Here is a 22,631-nt window from a genome sequence, read left to right on the forward strand (position 1 = left end):
TCCTGTGGAACTTTTGGTGCTTCAGTTTGTGACCATTACCTCTAGTTCTGTCGGTGGCCACCAGGGAAAGGAGGCCAGGACCATCTTCCTCACTCCCTCCCTTGAGGTGCTTATAGACACTGATCAGATCCCCTCTCAGCCTTCTCTTCTCCAGGCTGAACAGGTCCAGCGCTCTCAGTCTCTCCGCACAGGACAGATGTTCCAGGCTCCTGATCATCATCCTTGTAGCCCTGCGCTGGACTCTCTCCAGCAGCTCCATGTCCCTCTTGTGCTGTGGAACCCAGAACTGGACACAATACTCCAGATGTGGCCTCAGCAGGGCTGAGTAGAGAGGCAGGATCACCTCTCTCGACCTGCTGGAGATGCTCTTCTTAATGCACCCCAGGATCCCATTGGCCTTCTTGGCCACGAGTGCACCCTGCTGCCTCATGGTCAACTTGTCATCCACCATGACGCCCAGGTCCTTCTCTGCAGAGCTGCTCTCCAGAAGGTCGATCCCCAGCCTGTACTGGTCTCTGGGGTTATTCCTCCCCAGGAGCGGGACCTTGCACTTGGCCTTGTTGCATTGCACGAGGTTTTTCACTGCCCAGTTGTCCAGTCTGTTCAGGTCCCTCTGGATGGCAGCGCAGCCCTTGGGGGTATGAGCTACTCCTCCCAGTTTGGTATCATCAGCAAACTTCCTGAGGGAGGGCTCCGTCCCTTCATCCAGGTCATTGATGAATAAATTGAACGTATATAAGTTATAAACTTATTTAGAATATAGGTGAAGATCAAAGTACATAGGAATATAAACTCTTAATTATATAGGTTAAGATCAATATACATAAAAGCATAGAATTACAAACATCACTACATTTATTCCCTGCTGCACCAAATATTTACAAATGATTCATGATTCACTCCGATGGCTCAATGGTTTTTGACTCCTGGACTTGGCTGGAATTGCCCTGTGGCTGTGACTGCTCTGTTGTCAATGAGACTTTACATCTTTTGCTGGTAACCAGCGAGCACCTGTGGGAAGGAGAACACACACATATCCCCTTCCCCATGTTATTAGTTCTATGGAACCTCTCTCTGGTAGTTCTCCAAATTCTTTATATCATCCATTTGGTGGAGGTACAACTGCAGGGACCATCTCGAATTGTCAGTCAGCTGCTGGTGTAAGTAACTGAAGATCAGAAGGATTCAAAAAATAAGGACATATAATGCTTTGTCTAACTGTTCCTGTGGGATAACACTGTGCATAAGGTTTCCTCTTCTTTGTTTTTTTAACATAGCCTTGAGAGTCCCATGGACACGTTCAGTAATGGCTTGTCCAGTGGGGGAATGCGGTATACCTGTAACGTATTGTATACCCCAGTCTTGTAGGAAGACAGAAATTGTTTGTGAAACATAAGCAGGACCAGTATCAGTTTTAATTGCTTTCAGAATGCCCATAGTGGCAAAACATCTTAAGCAGAGGTGTTTCACATTCCATGCCTTTTCTGCAGTACGTGCAGTGGCTACCAGAAACCCTGGGAAGGTATCCACACTAACATGCACATAACACAGTCGGCCAAATGTTGATATATGTGTGGCATCACTCTGCCACAATTCGTTAGCTCGTAAACCTCAAGGACTCACTCCTGTGTATGATGATACTGGTGTAATACATTGACAATCAGGGCATGCACGAACAATATCTGTGGCTTGTTCTCCGCACAGAGCAAATTGTTTACGTAAGGAAGAGGCATTTTGATGAAAGAAGTGGTGAGATAATCGGGCTTGTTCAAAACTAAGCGGCAGTACTGCTGCCATCATCAATTTGTCTGCCATAACATTTCCTTCAGTTATTGGTTCTGGTAGAGTAGTATGTGACCATTTATATTTTATAATGCATATACATATGCCAATGCATATGCGAGTACATAGATGACATCCTAATAGGGGGTGATTTTCCCAAAAAGGTTGGGAAAGTAGCCACAGCAGTATGGCAAATCCTACTTGAAGCTGACATTGAGGTACCACCTGAGGAATGCCAGGGACCAAGCAAAGAGGTAAAATTCCTAGGGACTTGGTGGATAGCTGGCAGTGCAGGGATTCCTGCAGATACCTTAAGAAAAATTGTAGAGCTGCAAATGCCTTGCTCAAGGAAAGAATTACAAGGATTGACGGGAACTTTGGGATATTGGAGAAAGCACCTACCTGGATTTTCTATCACTGCTCGTCCATTATATTCACTCTTAAGGAAAGACAAACCTTGGAAGTGGGAATTAGAACACAAGGAGTCAGCCAAAACTCTGACTGGAGAATTAGAAACATTTCAGTCACTGGGACCAGAACAACCCCACGACCCTCTTACAGCTGAATGGCGTTTCACTGAACATGCTACTTACAGTAAGTAACAGTAAGTTACTGTAAGTTAGTAACAGTAAGTTATTCACTGTAACTTACAGTAACTTATTTACAGGCTGGCCCTGATGGAACAAAAAGATATTTATTGTTTAGCTTGACTGCATTTAAAGAAAGGGAACTACACCATTCTGAATGGGAGAAAAAGGACTTTTATCCTTAGTCCAAGAAGTTAAACAGCTTGAGAAAATACATCAAGGACAACCCGTGCAAACTAGAGGATCGTTTCATTTACTAGAAGCAATCCTAAAGCGGACTGCTGCCCCAGAAGGAATGGCACAAAACCCCACTACCACAAAATGCTATGCCTACCTAACAGGAGTTGCAGAAAATATGCAGCTAACTGAAGGACAAACTAAAGTTTCCAAATTGCAGATGCCTGTAAAAACAGACCCATTAGCATTGGGACAGGCTCTTAAACCTTCACCAATTTTGAACATACCACCCCTCATCGATGGAACACCAACAGAAACATGTGGTTTAGAGATGCTTCACCAAAAAGGGTAAATGGTAAATAGCTATAAAAGGCTGTTGCATTAAATATTACCACAGGTGAAGGCAGTGCACAAGTGGGAGAGTTAAGAGCAGTAGTTTTAGCTACACAGAATGGAGCAAGGTATGCTCCTATGCTGTGTGGGCTGGTGCCACACAATGGCTTTGTGGATGGGAAGCTCTTAACCGGGAAGGAAATAGAACCCCAGGTTGGAGCCCAGGCCTCCAAGAGCAGGGAGCCTGGAGCCAGCAGGCCAGGGCAGGGGCTGCAGGGGATGGGGGCAGAGCCCACCCTCTTTCCCACAGCACATTTTGTGGCCTGGCTCATGGGCAAACTAGCACAAGGCCTCAGTGTGCACAAAATGCGCTTACAGCTAAAGTGCAGCTGGGGCTGGAGCTTTGCAGAGCGTAGAGTCATTTCCTTGCCCTGGGGTATCTCAAGAGAGCGCGCTTTGGGCCAAAGCTGCCCTCATCCTCTCCTCTGTCTCCTTTCCCCACCTCCTTATTCCTGTGTTCCAGGCTGCTGGAAGGAGAGAACATCCTGCCCCTCATCAGGACAATGTGGCTCTTCGAGGATGTCAGGCTGCCCTCTTGGCCTGTCTCCATAATCAAGAGACATGCACAGAGGCCGAACAACCACAGCAGCTTCGTTGTGGGAAGCTGAAGAGAGGGCTGAACGAGTTCAGCAAGAACGGGGCCAGCTCATTCCCGAGGGGCTAGGGATAGGGATAGGGAAAGGCTGGGAAAGGCTGTTGGCAGCCCCAGGACTTGAGTGTCACACAATTCCAGCAGAGCAAACGGGCCCTGCACAGGAAAGCCCAGAGCCCCAGCGGAGCAGGAGGACGTGCCTTGGTGACGTGGTCCCTGTCTGTGAGGCTGCAGAGGGACAGAGCAGCCTCTATGGTGGTCCCCAGCACGGGGCCGTTCCTGGCAGGAGGCAATTTCTGCAGCAGCTCCTGTGGGGAGACTGGACGTGCCCCCTTCCTGCCATCCCTGAGCGTGTCCCAGCCCTGACGGGCCCTGTGCTCACCCATGGGCTGGGGCACTCAGCTCTGCATCTCACAGCCCCGTGTCCCTGACACCCAAGAGCTGCCCTTTGCCCGTGGCCTGGGCACTGCGGGGACTTGTTGTCTCAGGCCCCTGAGAGCGTCAGGGCTGCGGCACCTTCCTCTTTGGGTATCCCCTGAGCCACGTTCCAAGGGAAATCCTAGAGGGAACTTTTTGCTGGTGCTCCCCTGCACCTGGAGCCTGAGAAGACGGCTCTGCACACACATAGCTGCAGTGGGGATGCTTTTGTGCCTGAGCTCCCTGGGAAAAAACACACAACACCCAAAGAATGGAACAGGAATATTTACTTAAACAACAGCAACATCAACAATGAAAACAACAATGTGTACAATAACCACAACATCAACAATTAAAAGAACAATAAAGATAATAACATCAAAAATAACGGCAATCCAAGCAACAGCAACACTAGTATCAACAATAACAACAGCACAAAGAGTAGGTTAGTGCTGTGAGTCCTGATGAACTGGCCCTTCCTTGCAGCCTCCAGCGTGAAGAGAGCCTTGGCTTGCAAGGGAAAGGAGGTGTTGGCCCTCGCAGGGCTCTGCAGGCCCCCAGCCGCCCGACTGGGCCGTGCATGAGCAGTTGGTAACTCGGGGGCTGCTCCAGCTGCTTCTCTCCAAGCTGGTGTTCCTGGTCAGGTCCTCGTGCCTCCTGCCTTCCCCCGGTCAGGGACTGCACGTGTCATGCAGCTCAGGAGAGCCTGGGAAACCTGATGGCCTCCACAGAGGCTTCCTGTGGCCCTGGGAAAAGAGAGGAAGGCAAGCGGTGAGAAACGCTGCGGGGCCTGTTGAACAGGCTCATCTTAGGCTGCTTCGCTCTTGCTGGGCAAGCTGTGAGGGGCCCTGTAGGGCAAGGAGGTGACACCGTGGAGCCCAGGCCCCTAGAGGAGGCTGAGAGCTGCTGAGGCTCAGAGCAAGGCGGCTGCAAGGGGGACGCGTGCAGGGGCCACAGGAAGGCTGGCCGAGGGACCAGCAGTGCGTGAGGAAGGGCTGCCCTGCTGCAGCCCTGACAAGCCAGAGACAGCAGCGCTGCGGCTGCCTGAGAGGAGGTGCCGAGCACCTGGAGCCCTTGGAGAGGCCGGCCAGAGCTTTGGGCCTTGTGGTCCCGCTGGAACGGAGGGAGGGCTGGTGCATCTCCAGGGCAGCGGGGAAGCCCCCGTCACAGGGGCTCGACCCGAGGGACCCGGCTCCCCCAGCAGCCCCAAGGGGAGGACGGTTCTGCGTGGGCTCTTTGCGGTGGACACAACTTACGCGCCGGCCTCCTGTAGCGCTCCCTGGGGCTGCAGGTGCGCGCCAACTGCCACCAGCGAGCCTGCCGAGGAAGAGAAGGGTCGGAAGGAGCTCGTGTGGATTCCGCGGGGCAGGCAGTTTTGGGGGTGCAGCAGGCAGTGGCCCCTGACCTGGATGGGAGGCCACGGAGCGCCCACGGCTTCTCCTTGCCCTTTGTGGCCTGCCCATAGCTCTTGTTCCCCATGGCCCCTGCTTGCTCCCAGCCCCACAAGGCAGCACTTCCTACCTCATCTTCCTTGGTGCCCTCTGTTTCCACCAGGAAAACACACTGCGCGCCGCCATGCCCAATGGCCGGGATCCTGCGGATGTGGCGGGGATGGGGGCTGTTGCGCAGCTCGGGGAGCCTTTCTGGTGGCTTGGGGGTGCATTTCTCTGCCTCCAGGACGTTTCGCGGCTCTCTCTCCCGATGGAAGATGCGGGAGAAGGTGTCCGCGCTGCAAGAGAGCAGAGAGAACCCCGAGGTTGTGCACTGGGCAGCAGCGTCCTTGCTGAGAGCTGCCCCGGGCACCTGGCAGGGCCCCAGAGGCAGCCAGGCCCTGGGCGGCAGCAGCAGCCTGGGCTGGCATTGGCCTCCCGGCTGCCTGCTGAGCTTGCCCCAGCTGGGCGGGCAAGTGCCCCCCGACACAGCGTGCGGCTGGCCCTGGAGCAGGGCTGTGCGAGAGCTGCCAGGGGCTTTTTGCCCTCCGCAGAGAGGGTCAGTGTGGGGCAGGTGCACGTGGGCACGGGCAGCTCCCTTGGCAGGGTCCGGGACACTGCTCAAGGGCAGCTGGTGGCCAAGGGGTGGCCCAGGCAGCTCCTGGCTGCAGCTGCCCCTCCACAGAGGCTGAAGTGGCGGCTCAGCCTGGGGCGTCTGGGGCTCTGGGGGCCGGGAGGCTGCACGAGGGCAGCGCCCTGTGCTGGGTGCGCAGCACGAGCAGCGCTCACCTGTCCTGGGGAGCCCCCAGCTTCCTCCTGCGCTGCCCGCCCTGCTCCAGGCTCTGGTAGTCGGGCGCACGCAGCAGGGGAGGTGCCGGGCGCCGCGCAAGCGTGCGCGGCCCGTTCCTGGTGGGCTCGGGGAGTGCCTGGGACGCATCCCTGGCTCCGCTGCCCGCAGCACGGCCTGGCCTCCGCACGTGCGCCATGCTGCCGCCGTAGCCAGGAGGCGCAGACTGGCGGGCGCCGCGAGCCAGGGCGACAGCACAGCAGCCCCTCCGTTGTGACTGCAGCAGCTCCACTGTGACTGGGAGCTCCTTGGCAATGGGGTGGGGTGGCAGCGGGGAGGTGGACGGGGGAGCGCCGAGTGCCCCTCTTGTGCCGTCCCCAGCAGGACTGGGCTCTGCTTGTGGCCCTTCAGGCTATGGGGGCTCTGCAATGTGGAGGCCGTGGCCACCTGTGCCAGCTGAAGGCCCTCTCTTGGGGCCCCAAAAGTTGCCCCGTGCCCTCCTGTCTGGGCAGGCTCCAGCCCCTGCAGATGCAGCTGCCACACGAGGCCTGGAGCTGGTTGTGCTGGGCTTGCCTCAGCCACTGCCATGGGGCAGCTTTTGGGATGCCCTCTGTTTCCACCAGGAAAAGGCACTGCGTGCTGTCCTGCCCAATTAATGCAATGTAGTTCCTTTTTCACCACTGAAGTTGCTAGTAATGAAGCAAGCAAAAATCCACTGCCTAAGATAGGATTTCAGTCCAAGAAGTCTTTCAGCTTCAGAAAAAAAAAAAAGAAAGAAAAAAAAGGCTTTTTCTTGTACAGAGCATCAGAGCCAAGACCAGTTCTCCGCGTTGCCTCTGCCTCCACATCCCAGCTATTCCCAGGAATGTGGAAGGCTTCAGGAACGGGCGGCTCCTGTAGCAGGGAGGCAGAGCTTGGGGCTGCAGCCCTGCACCCCGCGGCTCTCCCCATCCAGGTCCTGGCGCCCGGACACGCGATTGGGGACTCGCTCTGCCCAGGGGCTGCCCGGCCTCGGCGCCCGTCACCCGAAACGTTGACTGGCGCTGCCTGGTGCTCCCGCACCACCCCCAGCTACACAAAATCCAACTTCATGGCACAGAACAGCATTTTGAATCAGCACAGGTTCAAGAGGTTTAAACTGTTTAAAGTTATTTTGTATTCTTTGTAGGAATATCCATAAAAGATCTCAAAGGTATCTGTGTCTGTACATATACAAGAACCTTCAAAAATTATTCACAGAACAAAAATAAATCTTCTTTAGAACAAACCCAGGCAATGAAATGCAGAGATGGATCTCACAGACCACACAGTCCAGTGCTACTAGCATAAAAATACAGCTTAAAAAACAGGTTTGTTACTTCTTTAAGGTGTTCTTTGCTGAAACGTGTAATCCTCTTAAAAGATCATCTATTAAAAAATCATGCAGCTGGAGCGATTAAAAAGCCCAGCAACAGGAAAGGTGCTCCCTAAACACAAAATTCGCCCACATTAACAGGCAGATATAAAATCAGCCTCAGGTTGTGTTGCCTAAGTTCTGCTCTCTGGCATCAGCAAGGGCACAGCAGACACACCACTGCCCCACATGACACATTCACATGCATCACACCCGTTGGGTCCCACTTTCCACAAGTGACTTGTGTTGACCGGGTGTTGTCTTGGCCTGGTGGCCAAATGGGCTGACACGGAGAGTCAGATGAGGTGAAATGCTACACAAGCGAGATGGGGCAAGCTCCATGGCAAGCGTGCCATTCCCTTGCCATTCCGAGCCATGGTTGAGCGTGCACAGCTGGGCTGCATGCACATGGCCACTGACCTATGCTGCTAAGAAGCACAGCTGCTCCAGAGCTGCCAGGCCCACGCTTGGAGCAGTGTCCACACAATGCCCCACTGCTCCTTCACCACTTGGGTTCTCCTCAAGTAGAAAAGTCCTGCGATTTTGACTTTTCAAAGCTTGCTCTCAGACAGTAGGGTCTTTATTGTACAAAACTCCCAATTCTCTCCTAGGAGGCAGTAAGTCATGTGTGCAACACCATGGCCAGTACTGCCTTGGCAGCTAGATCGTAACATTGGGACAGGAAGATAGGGAAGAATGATGGGTTCTAGGCACAGGGCACTCAGCTCCGGGAAATCCTGAGCTCCTTACCTGCGCATCAGTGATTTTCTGCTTCACATCAATGATTTTCTGCTTCACATCAATGATGGCTTGCATCTCAGCATGATCCTTTTTCAGCTCCTCTTCAACTGCCATGAGTCTGATGTGCAAAAAGAGAGAATTAGTGCAGTTTAAAACTATTCCTGGGTGTTTTGGCTGCTCTGGGGCTGTTGCTTTGACTTCTCCGGTTGTCCTCTTTTCTGCAAGAAGTCTGTTGCATTCAAGAAAGGTTATCGATCCTTCTCACAGCCCCAACTGCCTGAATTTATTATATTCAAAGTGGGCATTGCCAATAATCTAACTGTCCTGTAAAACCACCCCATGAGTACAGTTTTCAAACAAAGCAAATGGACCAGTTAGAGGTATAGCAGAGACTGGGGTTAGAAATTCCTAAATCTTTTTGTCTGCTCTCCTGATCTAAAGCAAGTCTCAACACTCATATCTCAGTTTTCTCATCTCTAAGGCAGGAGTGGTGTCAGTCCAGGAATATCAAGCCCACACAACTGCTCTCTTTATTGTCAAGGATAAATGTGACAAGGGGGAGCTTCTTGCTCTCCATGTTCTGCAGACTTTGCAGCCAAGTCTCACCTACTGATGATGCTCTTCATCTGGCTGTCTTTCTCCTCTTGCTGCCGGTGTAGCCTCTCCTCTCTATCTACCAGCCTGGACTTGTACTCCACGAGCAGCTTCTGCATCTGCTCCTCCTGCACGAGGAGGCGCAGCTTGTACTTCTCCAGCTGGTGGCTGGACACCTTGAGGCGCTCCTTCAGCTTCGCTATCTCCTGCTCGTACCGTGTGGGGAGGGGAGCAGAGCAGGAAAGAATCAGATGCAAAGGAGAAAGGAACCCATCGGATTATTATGTTCTGCTGCTGCTGAGAGAAAGCCACCGTTCACTTTCATTAAAACTAAATTGATGGGAGCAAAGGAAATGACAAGCAGACAACTGTGGGCAACCACAAAGGAGTACGGAGGCTCCCACTGAGCATTAGGTTATTCCCACACTGTGGAATGTCTTCCTGTAGCCCAGTTTAAGCCCTCGAATAGCTCTGACATGGCTCCTCAGTCCTGCCTGGTAACAACCCCACTTACTCCAGACCCAAGGAGTTCCCAGCCACAAGCTGCTAATGGTGCTCAGCTGTAAACAGATGTCCTAGGGTAACCAAACTTGTGAAAGGGACCCAAATAACTCATTTCTCAGGACCTGAGGAACATGAAACCAATTGTTCCAGGCTGAAGGCAGGGCCCATCACTCACTACATATAGTCTGCAAATTTACTTGGCTGAGGTTTGTTTTTTCCACCTACCACCTCTGGATAAGCACTTGTGCAATAGTACAATGAATCTCAGCACATTCCACTTCAGGTTTGGTTCATTCACCTTTCCTAAATTGTTTCTGTTGCCACTTCTTGTCCACCAAATATTCTCCTCTTTTCATCCCACCCTCTCAGAATACAAAACCTCTTATTTGGAAAAAAAATCTTTATTTGGGAAAAAAGTCAAAAAGTCACATCTACTTTGGGAAATAAACACACTTTAAAAAGTGCTTCTCAGCAGATGACGGACATTTCTGGCTAGCCTTGAAATACTCCACCATCTAGATGACAGACATTTGCCTTAGGTGAAGTCCAAGAAAAAATCCAAATGCAGCTGCTGATCAAGATTGAGCTGTGGATTGAACACTGTGGAGTAAAAAGGAATTTGGTTATTTTTTAACTGAGCCGCATCCCTACGAGATCTGTCCCAGAGAAGCTTCTCTACCTCATTTAACCCCCCCGCCAACTTCCTCGCTCTGAAAGACTCAAGGAACCAGACTTCCTTTTATGAGCTCTTAGTGTTTCAAGTTGCAACACACTCTTCCTTAATTACCACTTACCTCTGAACATTAGGCTTGATTCAAGAAGTGCTTCACAGTTATTTTTCACAGGTGAAATGCAGACCATTCCCACCAATTCCCCCATCTCTCACACCCTTCTCTTCCCAGCAAGACTTCGGAACAATTCAGACCCCATTTAACCCTTCCCCAGCTCTGTATTATTGCATGTGTCTAAAAATTCAACAGGAGCTATCTGAAAGCTCCTGTAAGTCGAGGCAGCTTGGAGGGACGGCATTTCCAAAGGGAGCTACACCTGACGGTGCAGAAGCTTGGCACAGGCCACCCTGTGCAAGATCTCTGGTGTTTCTGCCACCTCCCAGCTTTTTGCTTCACATGAATCACTCCTACAATGTGGGAAGGTTCAAGCAACAAGGCATTCACCACTGCCTGGGCGCTCTGAAGTGAACCCTCCTCATCCCCCATCTCCCCTCCAGCTCCGGCCGTGACCAACCTGTCAGTGGGGTCCTCAAATATCTCCTGAAGGCCTGAGGAGAGACTGCCACTGATGCTGGGACTAGAACTGTGCTCAGGGAAATGTCTCAGCTGCTGTTGAATGGGCGTAGGGTTGGTCAGGGACTTGGTGATGTCCGCAAGAATGCGAGGCAGAGGTCCCAGCTTTGCCACGGTCGCCTGTAGGAAGGAATTTTCACCCTAATTGGACAACAAGCACCGCGACACTCGCCAGGTTTTGGATCACGATGCCCAGAGGCGGAGGGGTGGAGGTGGAAGGAAGGAGGGTGTGTGGTTGTGTGCGGGTGTGCCCGGACCGGGAGGCAGTGTTACGGAGCAGCGTAATCACGGCGACGAGATGGATGGAGGAGACCAACGGGGTGCAGCAGACATTGAGGAAAGAAAAGGAAATAGAAAAGAAATTAGGATTGATCCCCCAAAACAATACAAAACAAACAAAAAATCATGCTCAACAAAACCAAACTGTGGCCGTTCCAATGCAAAACTATCATGCTAAGCAAACTAAAGCCAGGCTGGGTGAGGTCAAAGTGAAAACTACAGTATCTACTCATTAAGGGGGGTTTAAAGGCTACAGATTCAGCTAGTGGGAGGGAACTTTCCAGGCAAAGGGAGTCATGTGGTAAAAGAAATGCATGCCAACAGACAAGGGATGCGGCATTCGAGGGTCATGAGAGACTTGAGAGGGTTGAGGGAGGTGGGGAAAGGAAGGTTTTCATTTCAGAAGCCTTTGGGCTTGGCATGCTATGCTGATGCCGTCTCCTGCAGCAAACGGTTATCAAAAACTAAGGCGCTACTCCCTTCTTAAAAGCAACTGCATGAAAACACCAGCGACCCTCATTCCAACACTGCCATGGAAGGTGGGATTAAATGCTTGGCTTCAGGTTTAATCCTGCCCTAGCCTGGTGCTGGCCAGGCTGAGCACGGCAGCAGCCCGAAGGGGAAGCTGCCCCTTTGGATTCTTTATCTTTGCCCTCTCTGGGTCAAGACTGGTCATAGCAGCTACACGGTGCTGCTTGCTCTCGTGCCCAAAGCAGGAGACAAAAGCAGTACAGACTTAATGCTGCAATAAAACTCCCTCAAAGACATTCCTCTTTTCAAAGATGTCCTTATTTTCCCCTTGAGCAAGGATCCGGTCACTCCAGAGAGAGGTCTCTTTACAGAAGCTTTCTTACAGAGCATCTCCTGCTCTATTAAGATCTGTGAGATTACTTGTCTCCTCAATTCCCACTCACTACCCACAGTAGAACAGCACTGCAGTGTAACTTTATCCCTTAATTCTCTTTATAGCAATCCACTATGCCAGCTCCCAGGGGCCTGCTAGGATAGATCCATACATCTAACCTACAGAAAGGACAAAGCACATCTGCTTTAAAGCTTTACGTCTGGCTCCTTCCCCTCCCAGCTGCCCAAGACATTTAGGATGTTTTCGTTTGGAGAGCAGTACCCATTTGCCCTGCAGAAACTGGGTTTCCCTTGACCTGATGGCCTGAGCAGCTGGAGGAAGGTGGCACAGTTTGTGGCACTGATGGATTTACCCCAACTTATGGAAATAGAGGAACTGGTCTTTTACATGCTCCCTTTGCCTGTTTTTCCGCGCTTGCTGAGCTGTCTTTATAACAAAGATTTTATTGCCTTGACACTATGAGTGCAAACTCTGCGCATGTATGACAAAAACAGAAAAACAAGACCACAAATTGTTATCAGCCTAAGATTAACTGAGATTAATATACATTATCCTTCTGAGTCAAGGACATTTAGATTTACTCTGATGCACAAAGCTCAGTGCCTTCTTTTAAATAATGCGCTGTGAGAAAAGAAATATCCAACAAATCATTATCTTGGAAGACCCTTCTAGCAACAAAAATCATTAGCAGCACATTGCAAGTCACCTCAGCTCTCCAGATGCAAAAGACATGGAATACAGACAAAATTATGCAGCTCCAAAAGTGCAAATATGGAACAGTTTTAAGTACTTTCACAAAAAAAAAAAAAAAAAAAGCTGACATGGAGCTCAGCTTCTCTGAGTCTTGTCAGCTTTACTTTTTAACAAACAAGGTTTTAATGATTTGGGGTCTTGCAGGGAATGTAGCTGGGGAAGAACAACCCAGACTCTGCTCTTGTGCAGTTCAATGGTCCCAGTGCTCAGAGCTGCAGCCGAGTGTCTCCCATGGCAAGCAGGGAGTGCAGCTCTGGCAAGGGCCCCTCTAAGCTAAAAGCTAATGCAAACGTCACAGAAATGGACGAATCTCAGCGGGTTTGGCCCTGGTCTTCCAGGAGAGCAGTTCTGCCTGGCCAGGACGTGACTTCAGCCCAAGCTGGGCAGGGGAGGGTCCAGCCAGGTGCCTCAACTTGCATCCAAAAGAACCTCCCCCCAACATTTCCATTTCCCAGCCAAGCACTCGAGTGCTGCCCTCTCTACCTGATTTGGGTGTCTGCACCAGCAGTGGGGCCCAGCCGCCCCCAGCAGCCGCCCTGGGGCCTCCCGGAGCCGGCGGGGCCGCAGCGGGAGCGCGAGGGAACCGTTGGGCAATGGCCCTATCGCACATTCCTCTCAAGCCGCTGGGCACTCTCTCCCCAGCGCGGCTCCGGCTACTCCCCTGATGTCTCCTCGTGTTTACGGTCGCTACGCTACAATCGCCGCGTTCGCCCTCCCAGGCCTCCGCTCCGCTTTACCTCATCAAGCTGGGAAACAACCTCACACAAGAGGGAATGCAGAACAGAGAGCTCTCTGCCCACGTCGATGTAGCCCTCAAATCCGGGCATGTTGGAGAAGCTCTCTGGATTAGAAATCTCGAGCAGAAAATGCTTCATTCCTCCCCACTCATGTTCCAGAAAGTCATTCATGAAGCCCATGTACTCTTCCTTGTTACCAAACCTGCAAGAAAGGGGAGGGAAAACTCAGTCAACAACCACCACAAAAAAGCACAAGAGTAAAATAACTGTCTGAAAACACTTCATGGTTATCTTTTGACTTGCCTTTCTGAAAAGGTGTCTGGAAGGGGAGAAAATGGGCAATTTAAGAGATTCCCTGCTTTCTCGACTTGGTTAAATACTAGTAACTCGCCACTCATACTGTCAACAAGGGGGTTGGTAACATCTCTTCCCTCCCACAGACTTGGTTTCTCTCCAGCACCTTCCCTGCACCCCTTTCCCTAACGGAGAAGTGCTCCTGGGCCTACATTCAGCTGGGAACCTGGGAGGTGGAAGGGGAAAAAAAACATGATCCTTGGGAGGAACGGCACTTTTTTTTTTTAAATAGCATAAAACAGGCACACACAGGCATGCTAAACCATTAACCTCTTCGTGCTTTTCTCCTGTGTCCCTCTACTGAATTCAGTGCACCTCCAGTCTGCATTCAAATTGACTCTGCCTAACTCAGCTCTGGGCTGTTCCAAAGAGAACGGAGGAAATTTCTTCCTTTCTAAAGTCTGTTCCAATTTGCCCAAGAATCAGCAGTCTGCAAAAATGACCACTAGGAAGGGCTCTCCTTACTTGACCTGATTTGCACCCCTAGAAGTAGAGATTTCAAGGTCATCCCCACCACCTACTTAGCAAAATTGGCCAGATTCTGAACCACTTTGGCAATAAGAGTGAGGGTGCGGGATGTCTGGTCATCAGGATACTCCTGCATGAGGTAGAAGAGGCTGGGGGACATGATAGCAGGACTCAGGAAGCGCAGGAAGAGTGAGGCGCTGATCAGGCGCTCGCTGATGTCCTCCTTGCCCCTGCTCAGGCACTGCTGCTTCCACGATGCAAACACCTCCTTCAGCTCCCGAGGGAACACGCTGAAAAACAGCAAGCAGAGACACAAAACTGTGTGGGCAATGACAGGCAGCAAGTCAAAATGGTGACCAATCACTTGAAATAATTAACTGTGAGAAATCATCCTTGGCTTATATTTTCACTCCACCTCTCTAGGCCAGAAAATGTCATTAGACATCTATTCTTAGACCACCATTTAATCTGGTGATTCTTAAGTACTGGTTAAATCATCCCTTGTTCAAACATGTGAAATGAAGCTGTTTTCAGACCCACCGATGTGCAGACTAAAAACCACCACGACCACGCTGGAACAGAGTGCTCCAGATATTTAAAACAAACTGGATCAAAATGAACTATATAACTCTATATGAACTATAATTGAAATTTGTATTTTGCTTGTAAAGCTCTTCCACTGCTTTGCATATATTTTGCCCTGAAGCAGAAAGGACATTTTTTTCCCAAGGACACTCACTAGCAGAGATTAATAAAAATCTTTCGGCCAGTGTGATTTCCCACACTTTTTGGTTTTACCATTCTAAAGGGGCTGAGAAAGAGTTGTCTCTACATACCAAACCCACTTTTTATTCCGAGCTCCCACTAAGCTGTCTTTTCCCTTAACTCCCTCCTTGTTCAGGCACAACTCACTATGTGTCCCCTGCAGAGGATTTCAGCAGAAGCTCCCGCTGGAACCCCCTGGTTTAGGCAGAAAAGTCACCCACGGTATTGCACCCCAGGTAATAAGGCAGCAAGAAAAGGAAACAAGGCAGTCTCAGAAGATAGACGGCTATTTCCTAGCATGACTGCTGGCTTCACATCCTCAGAAGAGGAATTCACACCTTCCACTCAAAAGAGCTGTGAGGGAGAAGGAGAGAGCGCCTCACCAGTAGGAATTGATGATCTTGCAGAAGGCCAGCTCGCAGCACTTTCTCAGGTTGCTCTGATGGTCTGCTAATTCACTGGGTGAGCACTTGCCGGGATCCACTTCGCAGTTTTCATCTGACTCATACTGAGCTTTGATGAACTCTCCTGAACACAGGGAAGAGGATGACAGACCACAGTCACTAGAGGAACAGCCTCCCTGATGCACCTTTCAATCCTGCTTGTGCCTTTCTGGAGCAACCTTGCTGCCTTGCGACACGGCCTCCAGACACCAGACCTTGGTGGCCTGGCTCCTCTGGCTCTCCCAGAGGAATGAGGCTTTGCTACTCGTCCTCAGGCCTTCCCCAGGAAATGCACTTGACAGTGATGTTTATTTTTATTATCTCTAAACTCACCCTCCTTACATTTCAAATCTGTCTCAGGAGTAAGACTAATACTCCAGTGCGAGATCAATCCTGCTTGTTTTCTCAGTTTCTTACAGGAACATCTCACAATGCCTCTGTCGCCTGCATCTTTCAAAGTCCTTTGCGTTTCTTTAATCCTTGAACACACGTTCGAAAAAGGATGAGGTTTCTTTTGCTTAATATATTTAAATGCACCATTCACCGTTTTTTCTCTTTTTTTTTTTTTTGACTTATGCTAAGAAATGTTTTTTAAACTGCTGCTGTTCACCAGACAAAACCTTCATTCATTTGTTTAATGATTCAGTGTCTTCCGAGTTCACCTCCTGCCATGACCTTGCCGGCTCCGAGCTAACACCCCAAGGCTTGTTCGTGCAAAGGGGTTTTGTTTTTCGACCTCTGTTTTCTTAAAAAGCCTTAACCAACCATCAAGCCCGTCCAAGCTAAAGCCAGCAGTGTTCTTGCAAGCAGATCAGCTGCCACATTTTCTTAAACTCTTTTGCTTAGGTCCAAAATCTTCCTGCTGAGGGCATCTAGATCACTTACTTGCTAAACCATCAGCATCACTTCTGTGGGTGAGCTCTGTTTTAACTGTTGCTTCCTGGGTTATTTTTTTTCCCTTAAATGTCTTTGAAAGACATTCTTTGTGGTCCACGAGGCTCTTTATTAATCGTGTATTGAGACGCTCTCGCAGATAAAATAAACAGCTCACACCAACGTAATGTCACTAACTCTTTCAAAGAGCACGGCATCGGAGTGAACTGCCTAGCGACATTCAGCACGTGATGAAGAATGAGAGGGATATATTGTCACGAGCAGCCTTGCCCTGGGCACTAGACAGGCTGTACAACCGACGGCGTATTTCCATCTCTAACATCGGTGATTTACAGTCTTATCACTCAGCACCAATGTTCTAGACCACGGGATAAAAGCCATTAATTTTCATTCCGGCTTCACCACTACAGTCCTTGGATGGGTCCTTGGATGGGCCACCTCCCAGATCCCAGCACACAGAGTCCAGTCCAGTTCCTTGACTTATTGTTCTCTGCAACTGGATTAGCCCTTGTAATACCAAAAAAAAAAAAAAAAAAGACAGGTTGGCACTTTCTTACCTAGTGCATCGTGAAGATACTTTTGCCCTACCAATTTTAGGTATTCCTCAACAGCTTTGGTAGCAAGTGTGTTCTCCCTGAGGATCAAGACATCGTGCTCCCCACAACGATCTATCTCAGACATCACCAAATCTGTCAAGAAGTCCTGAAGAAAAAAGTAACATGGGCAGAGGTTATTCTAACTGGACTCAGTCACTCTAGGCAGAAACCAAGGAGGAAGGATAAACACAGGAGCAAGAGGATCACTGAAATAACTGTCTAGCTTTGGACATGGGGTGCCAAGGACTGCTCTTCATGCTGAACACAGACAAACTATACATTTAAAAACCCAAGATGGAAGTTAGGAATCAATTCTTGCAGCTCAGCAAAATTTAATTAAGAAGAACGGCTTACAACAACTTAATTCACAAAATGAAAACAGCTCTGGACTTGGAAAAAAATGTTGGCATACTTGCTGTGGATCTACATGGCATGGAAGCAGCAATCGAGTTTCATCACTGTGAAAAACCACTTAATATAGGGCTTAGTCCTATAGTAATATTTCTTTCCTCAAGTGATAAGTGCTTATGAGCCAAGGACACCCAGCACATCACAAGAAACACTCGGTACTTAATGAATCTCCAGGACAGGAGCTGTACTTTTGTCCGAGGTTTTTTACTTTTCAAAAGAAAAAAATACCCATGATCCTAAATTAGGACTAAATGATAACTGTGACTTGCTAGTGCTGCTCCAAACATTAATGTCCTCCAAAGAGCACTGCAGCAAGGCATCCGAGCCCTACTGATTATACAAAACTAATGTATCAGTACAAAATATTCAGAACAAACTAGGGCAAATATTCAGAACAAATTAGCTATTGCTTTCTGATGAAATTTGACAGAAATATTTTCACATAGTGCATGCTGGGACCATGCATCTCTATCAGCACCACCACAGTGTGAGCTGCAAAGGTTCCTTGGCCCAGGCTGCTCAATGTGTCTAGAAAAGAGAACTTCAAAAATACTGTGGCACTGCAAAGACAAACTGATCACATTAACGTGCCTACTCCTTGCAGCTAGCACTGCAGGAATCCAAGGGCTGCTTTCAAAAAGCATTTTAGTACCATCCTAGAGGAGTTATCCCAGCTAGCAACTTCCCTGGATTTGAGAAACAGCGTGGTGAGGAACAAGTTCTTATTGAGAGAGCCCCCTTCAGAGGGGCACGTCAAGGCGGGCAGGGTACACGACTACGGGCACACGAGAGGCTGTTTCACAGCAGCTGAGTGGGGCTGTCACCTGGATGCTGCCGACGGCTGCTCTTCCACATCTCAAACCCTCACACTTGTGTTTGGGGGCGCGTAACTCACTCCGCCGGCTACAGCTGGGCACCCCTCTCACACACCCAGCTTGGCAGGAGCAGCCAGGTAAATCGATGCCTTTTAATACTTCTCAAAATTGTCTAAGCCCTACAGGACATTTTCACGCACTTTTTTCCAGTATGCACAGAGAAGTCCTGATAACATCCCTGAGCACACTAAGCCCTGATAACACTGAGCACAGCTTCTGTAAAAGCTGTTCAAACCCTGACCAAATCAAGGCTGGAAGTGATTAACTGATTCAGCCTGAGACAACAATGGCAGTTCAGCCCATCACAGGCATTTCTGGAAGTTACTTTCTAGCTTATTTCTCTCTTAAGATTCCTAAACACTCAATGAGTCCCCAATGAGTAACATAAGGTTGGATGGTCCCTCCTACTTCAGCCACTTCACTTGGCACAGAGTATCTTCAATCTTGGCATCAACCAGTGCACTTGCTTGTTGGTAAGAAACCCATCCACATGCATTTGCTCAAGCCCCTGAAAGTATTTTCTAGACCCTTTTCCTAGCTTTTGATCCCATATCCAGAAATGCCACAGGCACCTTCTGCTGCTGCGTGCGGTCAGGCCAGCCCAGGCTTCCTACTTTCTGCAGCCCCAGAAACACCCAGTGCGAGCAGCAAGAGGGAGTCACTTGGACAGGGGCCGCCTGCTCTTACCTTTGCTCTCCCTGTGCTCTCCAGGATGTGCACCAAAGCACCAGCCATCTCCTCCTTTTTCCTGATGCTGATCACTGGTTCGAGCACGGAGCACAGCGTAGTGTAGTTGCTGGTAACAAACTCTGCAAATTCTTTGTATTGCTCCATGGGCAAGATGGTTATGGTCTGGTAATGGGACTTGATCCGAATGGAAGGTCTCCCTGCTTTCCCTTTCTTGGGTGTAGATGGGCTCACTGGGTACCATTTTTCCATAAACTGGTGACCAGTTACGCTGGCCACAGGAATGTTGACCAAGCCCACATAGTTTTTCTTGTCCTTCTTCTTCTTCTCTGCATCCTTGTAGATGTGAACTGTGATACTTTGAAGAGGCGGGAGGCTGTAGAACTCAAAGTGCTCTCCCCAGAAAATGTTGTCAGCTTTTGTTTTGCTGGTGGTGCGGGCAAAGAGAGTGTCATCAAGGCACAGCTCACAGAAGTACTTTTTCTTAGGGGTCAGGTCCTTTGCCTCCATGATCCAAAGACGAAGCACATTCTCAGCTCGACAGCAGTTGTCCTGCACAGAAGAAAGATCTCAGCTTTGATTCAGAATCTCTAGGAAATTCAACATATTCTCTCCTAAAGCAGAAGCAACTTGCTGTCTTCTGCATGTCCAAGGTAGGGGCTAGAACATTTTTCTTCTCAGAAAGCTCCCAGGGAGGCAGCATGCCAGCTCTAGAGCTGACCTACCTCAAGTTTACCCATGGAAAACCTGACTTTCTTTCACCCAGCTCTGAAATCCCTTTTCCTTTTGCCAGCGCTGTACTGCCCCATTAACCCATGGAGCTGCATGTCCTTTGCTTCCTTATTTCTGGAATTTCCATTACCTTATTTGGCTGCACTGCTCTGCGTACATTTTCCATCCACTTGTCTCTCTCTGCTGCTGAGGAACAGCTGAAACATTTACTGCCAGTGGAGCAGGTTACCTGCAATATATAAGTGATCAGCTGAGATCAAGCAAGTCCTGCAAAAAGTAAAGATGACAACTAGGAATGTTTGAGAAACAGCGAGTAAATATGAAAAAGGCAGGAAAGCATTAGAAGATCCCAGAAAGCAGAGATGGAGAGGCCCACAGAAAACAGAGAAAAAAAAAAAAAAGTCAGTTCAAACTAATATCAAACTAAAAGGAAACATATGAAGGGCCAAAGGTTACTCTTAAAAGACTCTTAAACATCTTACAATACATCTGGCTATAATCAGCCAGTCAAATATTTTTTACACTTGTTAATTGATCCATAGCTATGAAATGCTTGCAGTTTTCCCCAGAAAATCCCGGGGACCGGATGATTTGGTCACGAACAGCGGAAGGACAGAACTAGCAGTGTGTTGACACAAGGCAAAACTCCCTGGAAATGGTGACTTCAGGGAGCTAATGCCAAGTGAGTGGGAACAGCTCCTGGCCAAGGCTCAGAGAAGAGCCTGCTACCCGCTGGCTTTCTGCCAGGGCCACTTCCAGGTTGTACTGCAGAGCTTTAGACACATGCAAAGGACTCAGCTGAAGCCACATTGACTCTCCCCTGCCACAGCCGCTCGCGACGGCCTTGGGCGCATCCAGCTTGGTGCTGCCCTTGCAGGGAAATGACTGTGGGAGCACAAACAGCCTGTTCTGGAGGCAGCCCGGGTTGAAAAGCAAAGAAGAGCTTTGCTCCCCGCTGCCCGGTGCAATGGAAATGTGCTCAGCTGCCGAAGCTTTTCCTCAAGCAACCTGGGAAGGGGCTGAGCTGCTGCAAGATGCTTCACAGTGGAAATGACACTTCTCAGTTACGGTATATTTTCAAGTGAATTTAGGTGACAGGAGGAAAATCCAGCTTACAAGCAATAGCTACGCTTAGGGCGTACATACACGTACTGACTACAAATGCCTAGAGATTTCCCAAGGTAAGAGAAGTTCAATTAGAAGATGCAGTAATTGAGAATGTTTTCTTTTTGCTGACTGGCTGAAGCCATCAGGACTTGGGGATCTCATGCCAATTCGGCAGACCTCAGGAGAACATGTGTTCCCAGTTTGCTCTCCAGCTGCCTCATCACAGGCCAGCATGCTCTAATACATAAGTACTCAAACTGACTGACAGCATATAATCTGCTGGGTGTATGGAAAGTGCTCACCTCAAAGCAGAAGTCTTGTCCAAGGATGCTGCTGTGAAGTGGTTTGACAAAGACTTTTTCTTCTGCCCCAAGATCCAAGGTCTCCACCGCGCTGCCCGGGCTCAGTAAAGACGCATGGGAACGGGACTCTTCCAGCTTTGGCAATCCATGTGACCTGAAGAACAACAACGGGGAAAGGAAACATTATTTTTCTGACCATTTCTAAGAAATGTGGCAGCATCTCGCAGAAAGCTACAACTTGTTGGTGTTTCTTCAACTAGGGAAATATTTGCTAACAGCAAAAAGCACACTTACATCTCTACATCTCTAAACCAACGCAGAACGGTAGCTGCTCTTGTTGGAGCAAAAATACCCCCTGCTAGATACAATTTTTTTTCTTAAGATATAGAGTCTTTGACCTAAAGTCAAACACAATTATTTCCCACTTTATGGCGCTCAAGTCGTTCAGCTATACTGAAGTTTTGCAATTAATGCTTCCCCTTTTCTTCCTCCCCATGTCTCCACTACTCACCTTTAGCCCCTAGCCCGACACCTGTGGCTCTTCTCTCTTTTAGCTGACCAGTCCCTATGTCCCTTGGCTTGGGCAGGGTCACCTCCACGACACTGTTACCAGTGCAGGCTCCTCTTTGTCCCTAGAAATACCCCTCCCTCCTCCAGGCATTTTGGAACCAACTACCCAAGGCACTGAAAATTTTTCTGTATTCTCCCAGTTCGATTTTACGGTGACATTTGTGTGCAGTAGGAAGATCTGCTGTCAACAGCCCAGTAAACAGGTGATAGCATCTTTACCTTGGGCCCTTCCCCAGGGCCAACACCGAGCTGATAAGCTACAATAAAGACACAATACTTTTAGGCCTAAACTAATGCTTTCACTTCCGAAAACAAACTACAGGTGAACTGAATTTTGCCCCAGCAGCATGCGAAAAACAACATGAGGACAGCCTCGATTTCCTTCTCAACCTCACAGGGCTTTGCTTTATAAAGCTACACAATAGTTTCTTTGAAAGCAGGGCTCCGTGTTTGTCAGAGCAAGAAAAGGTAGATGTTATCAGTCACCCTGGCCCTGGAAGCCTGCACAGCACCATGGTGCCACCGAGCACTATCTGCTTAAAACGGGAAAGGGCTGATTCACGGGGCAGGATAGGGATGTTCCTACTGCCCTGCAAGGAGAAACAAACAGGGGCAGGGAGAGCAGGAAATGGGGAGGAAATGGGCATTCCCTCCTATGAATTCCAAATAATTACACAGACTCAGCTACTTTATGCTACCCTCTTTTGCACCCAAAAAATTGGAGCTGACTTTGCTGTTGGAAAAACGTCCAAAGAGCAGCATAGTTCAAAACACAGATGAGATCTTGTTGGACGCCTCTTCCCTCCAGCCCTTCTCCTCCCAGCATCCTAATCTCTTCTTCATCTTAAGAGCTTCATTCCCACATGACTTCAGAGTTGTTTTTCTTGCTATTGGATCCACCAATTGCATTTTGCAGGTGCTCTGAGATACACACTGACACTTTGGGGTGGTGGCAGGCGGTGGTGGGGAGAGAAGAAACTATTTTCAAGTTTATGATGGAACCGAGTTTCCCTTGTGGTTTGATTGATGAAGCATCCTTAGAAAAGCAGTAGACTTAACTACAACCTTTCAGCACCCCTACATGCAGCTGCC

The 22,631-nt window shown here is 49.4% G+C and overlaps 1 protein-coding gene across 1 annotated transcript in view; it reads right to left on the reverse strand.

The window, feature by feature from the left end:
* Window positions 1–22,631, reverse strand: part of LOC148591750 (ras GTPase-activating protein nGAP-like) — a 113,237-nt gene that overhangs the window by 64,723 nt on the left and 25,883 nt on the right. Inside the window, 7 exon segments of the mRNA XM_088536998.1 lie at window positions 13,336–13,537; window positions 14,211–14,447; window positions 15,306–15,450; window positions 16,817–16,961; window positions 18,829–19,380; window positions 19,691–19,789; window positions 20,970–21,123. Coding sequence (XP_088393124.1) covers window positions 13,336–13,537; window positions 14,211–14,447; window positions 15,306–15,450; window positions 16,817–16,961; window positions 18,829–19,380; window positions 19,691–19,789; window positions 20,970–21,123 — 1,534 coding nt within the window.

This window comes from Tinamus guttatus, unplaced genomic scaffold (assembly GCF_059628265.1).
Source record: "Tinamus guttatus ecotype Peru unplaced genomic scaffold, ASM5962826v1 Tinamus_guttatus_pri_ptg000712l, whole genome shotgun sequence".
Taxonomy (NCBI): domain Eukaryota; kingdom Metazoa; phylum Chordata; class Aves; order Tinamiformes; family Tinamidae; genus Tinamus; species Tinamus guttatus.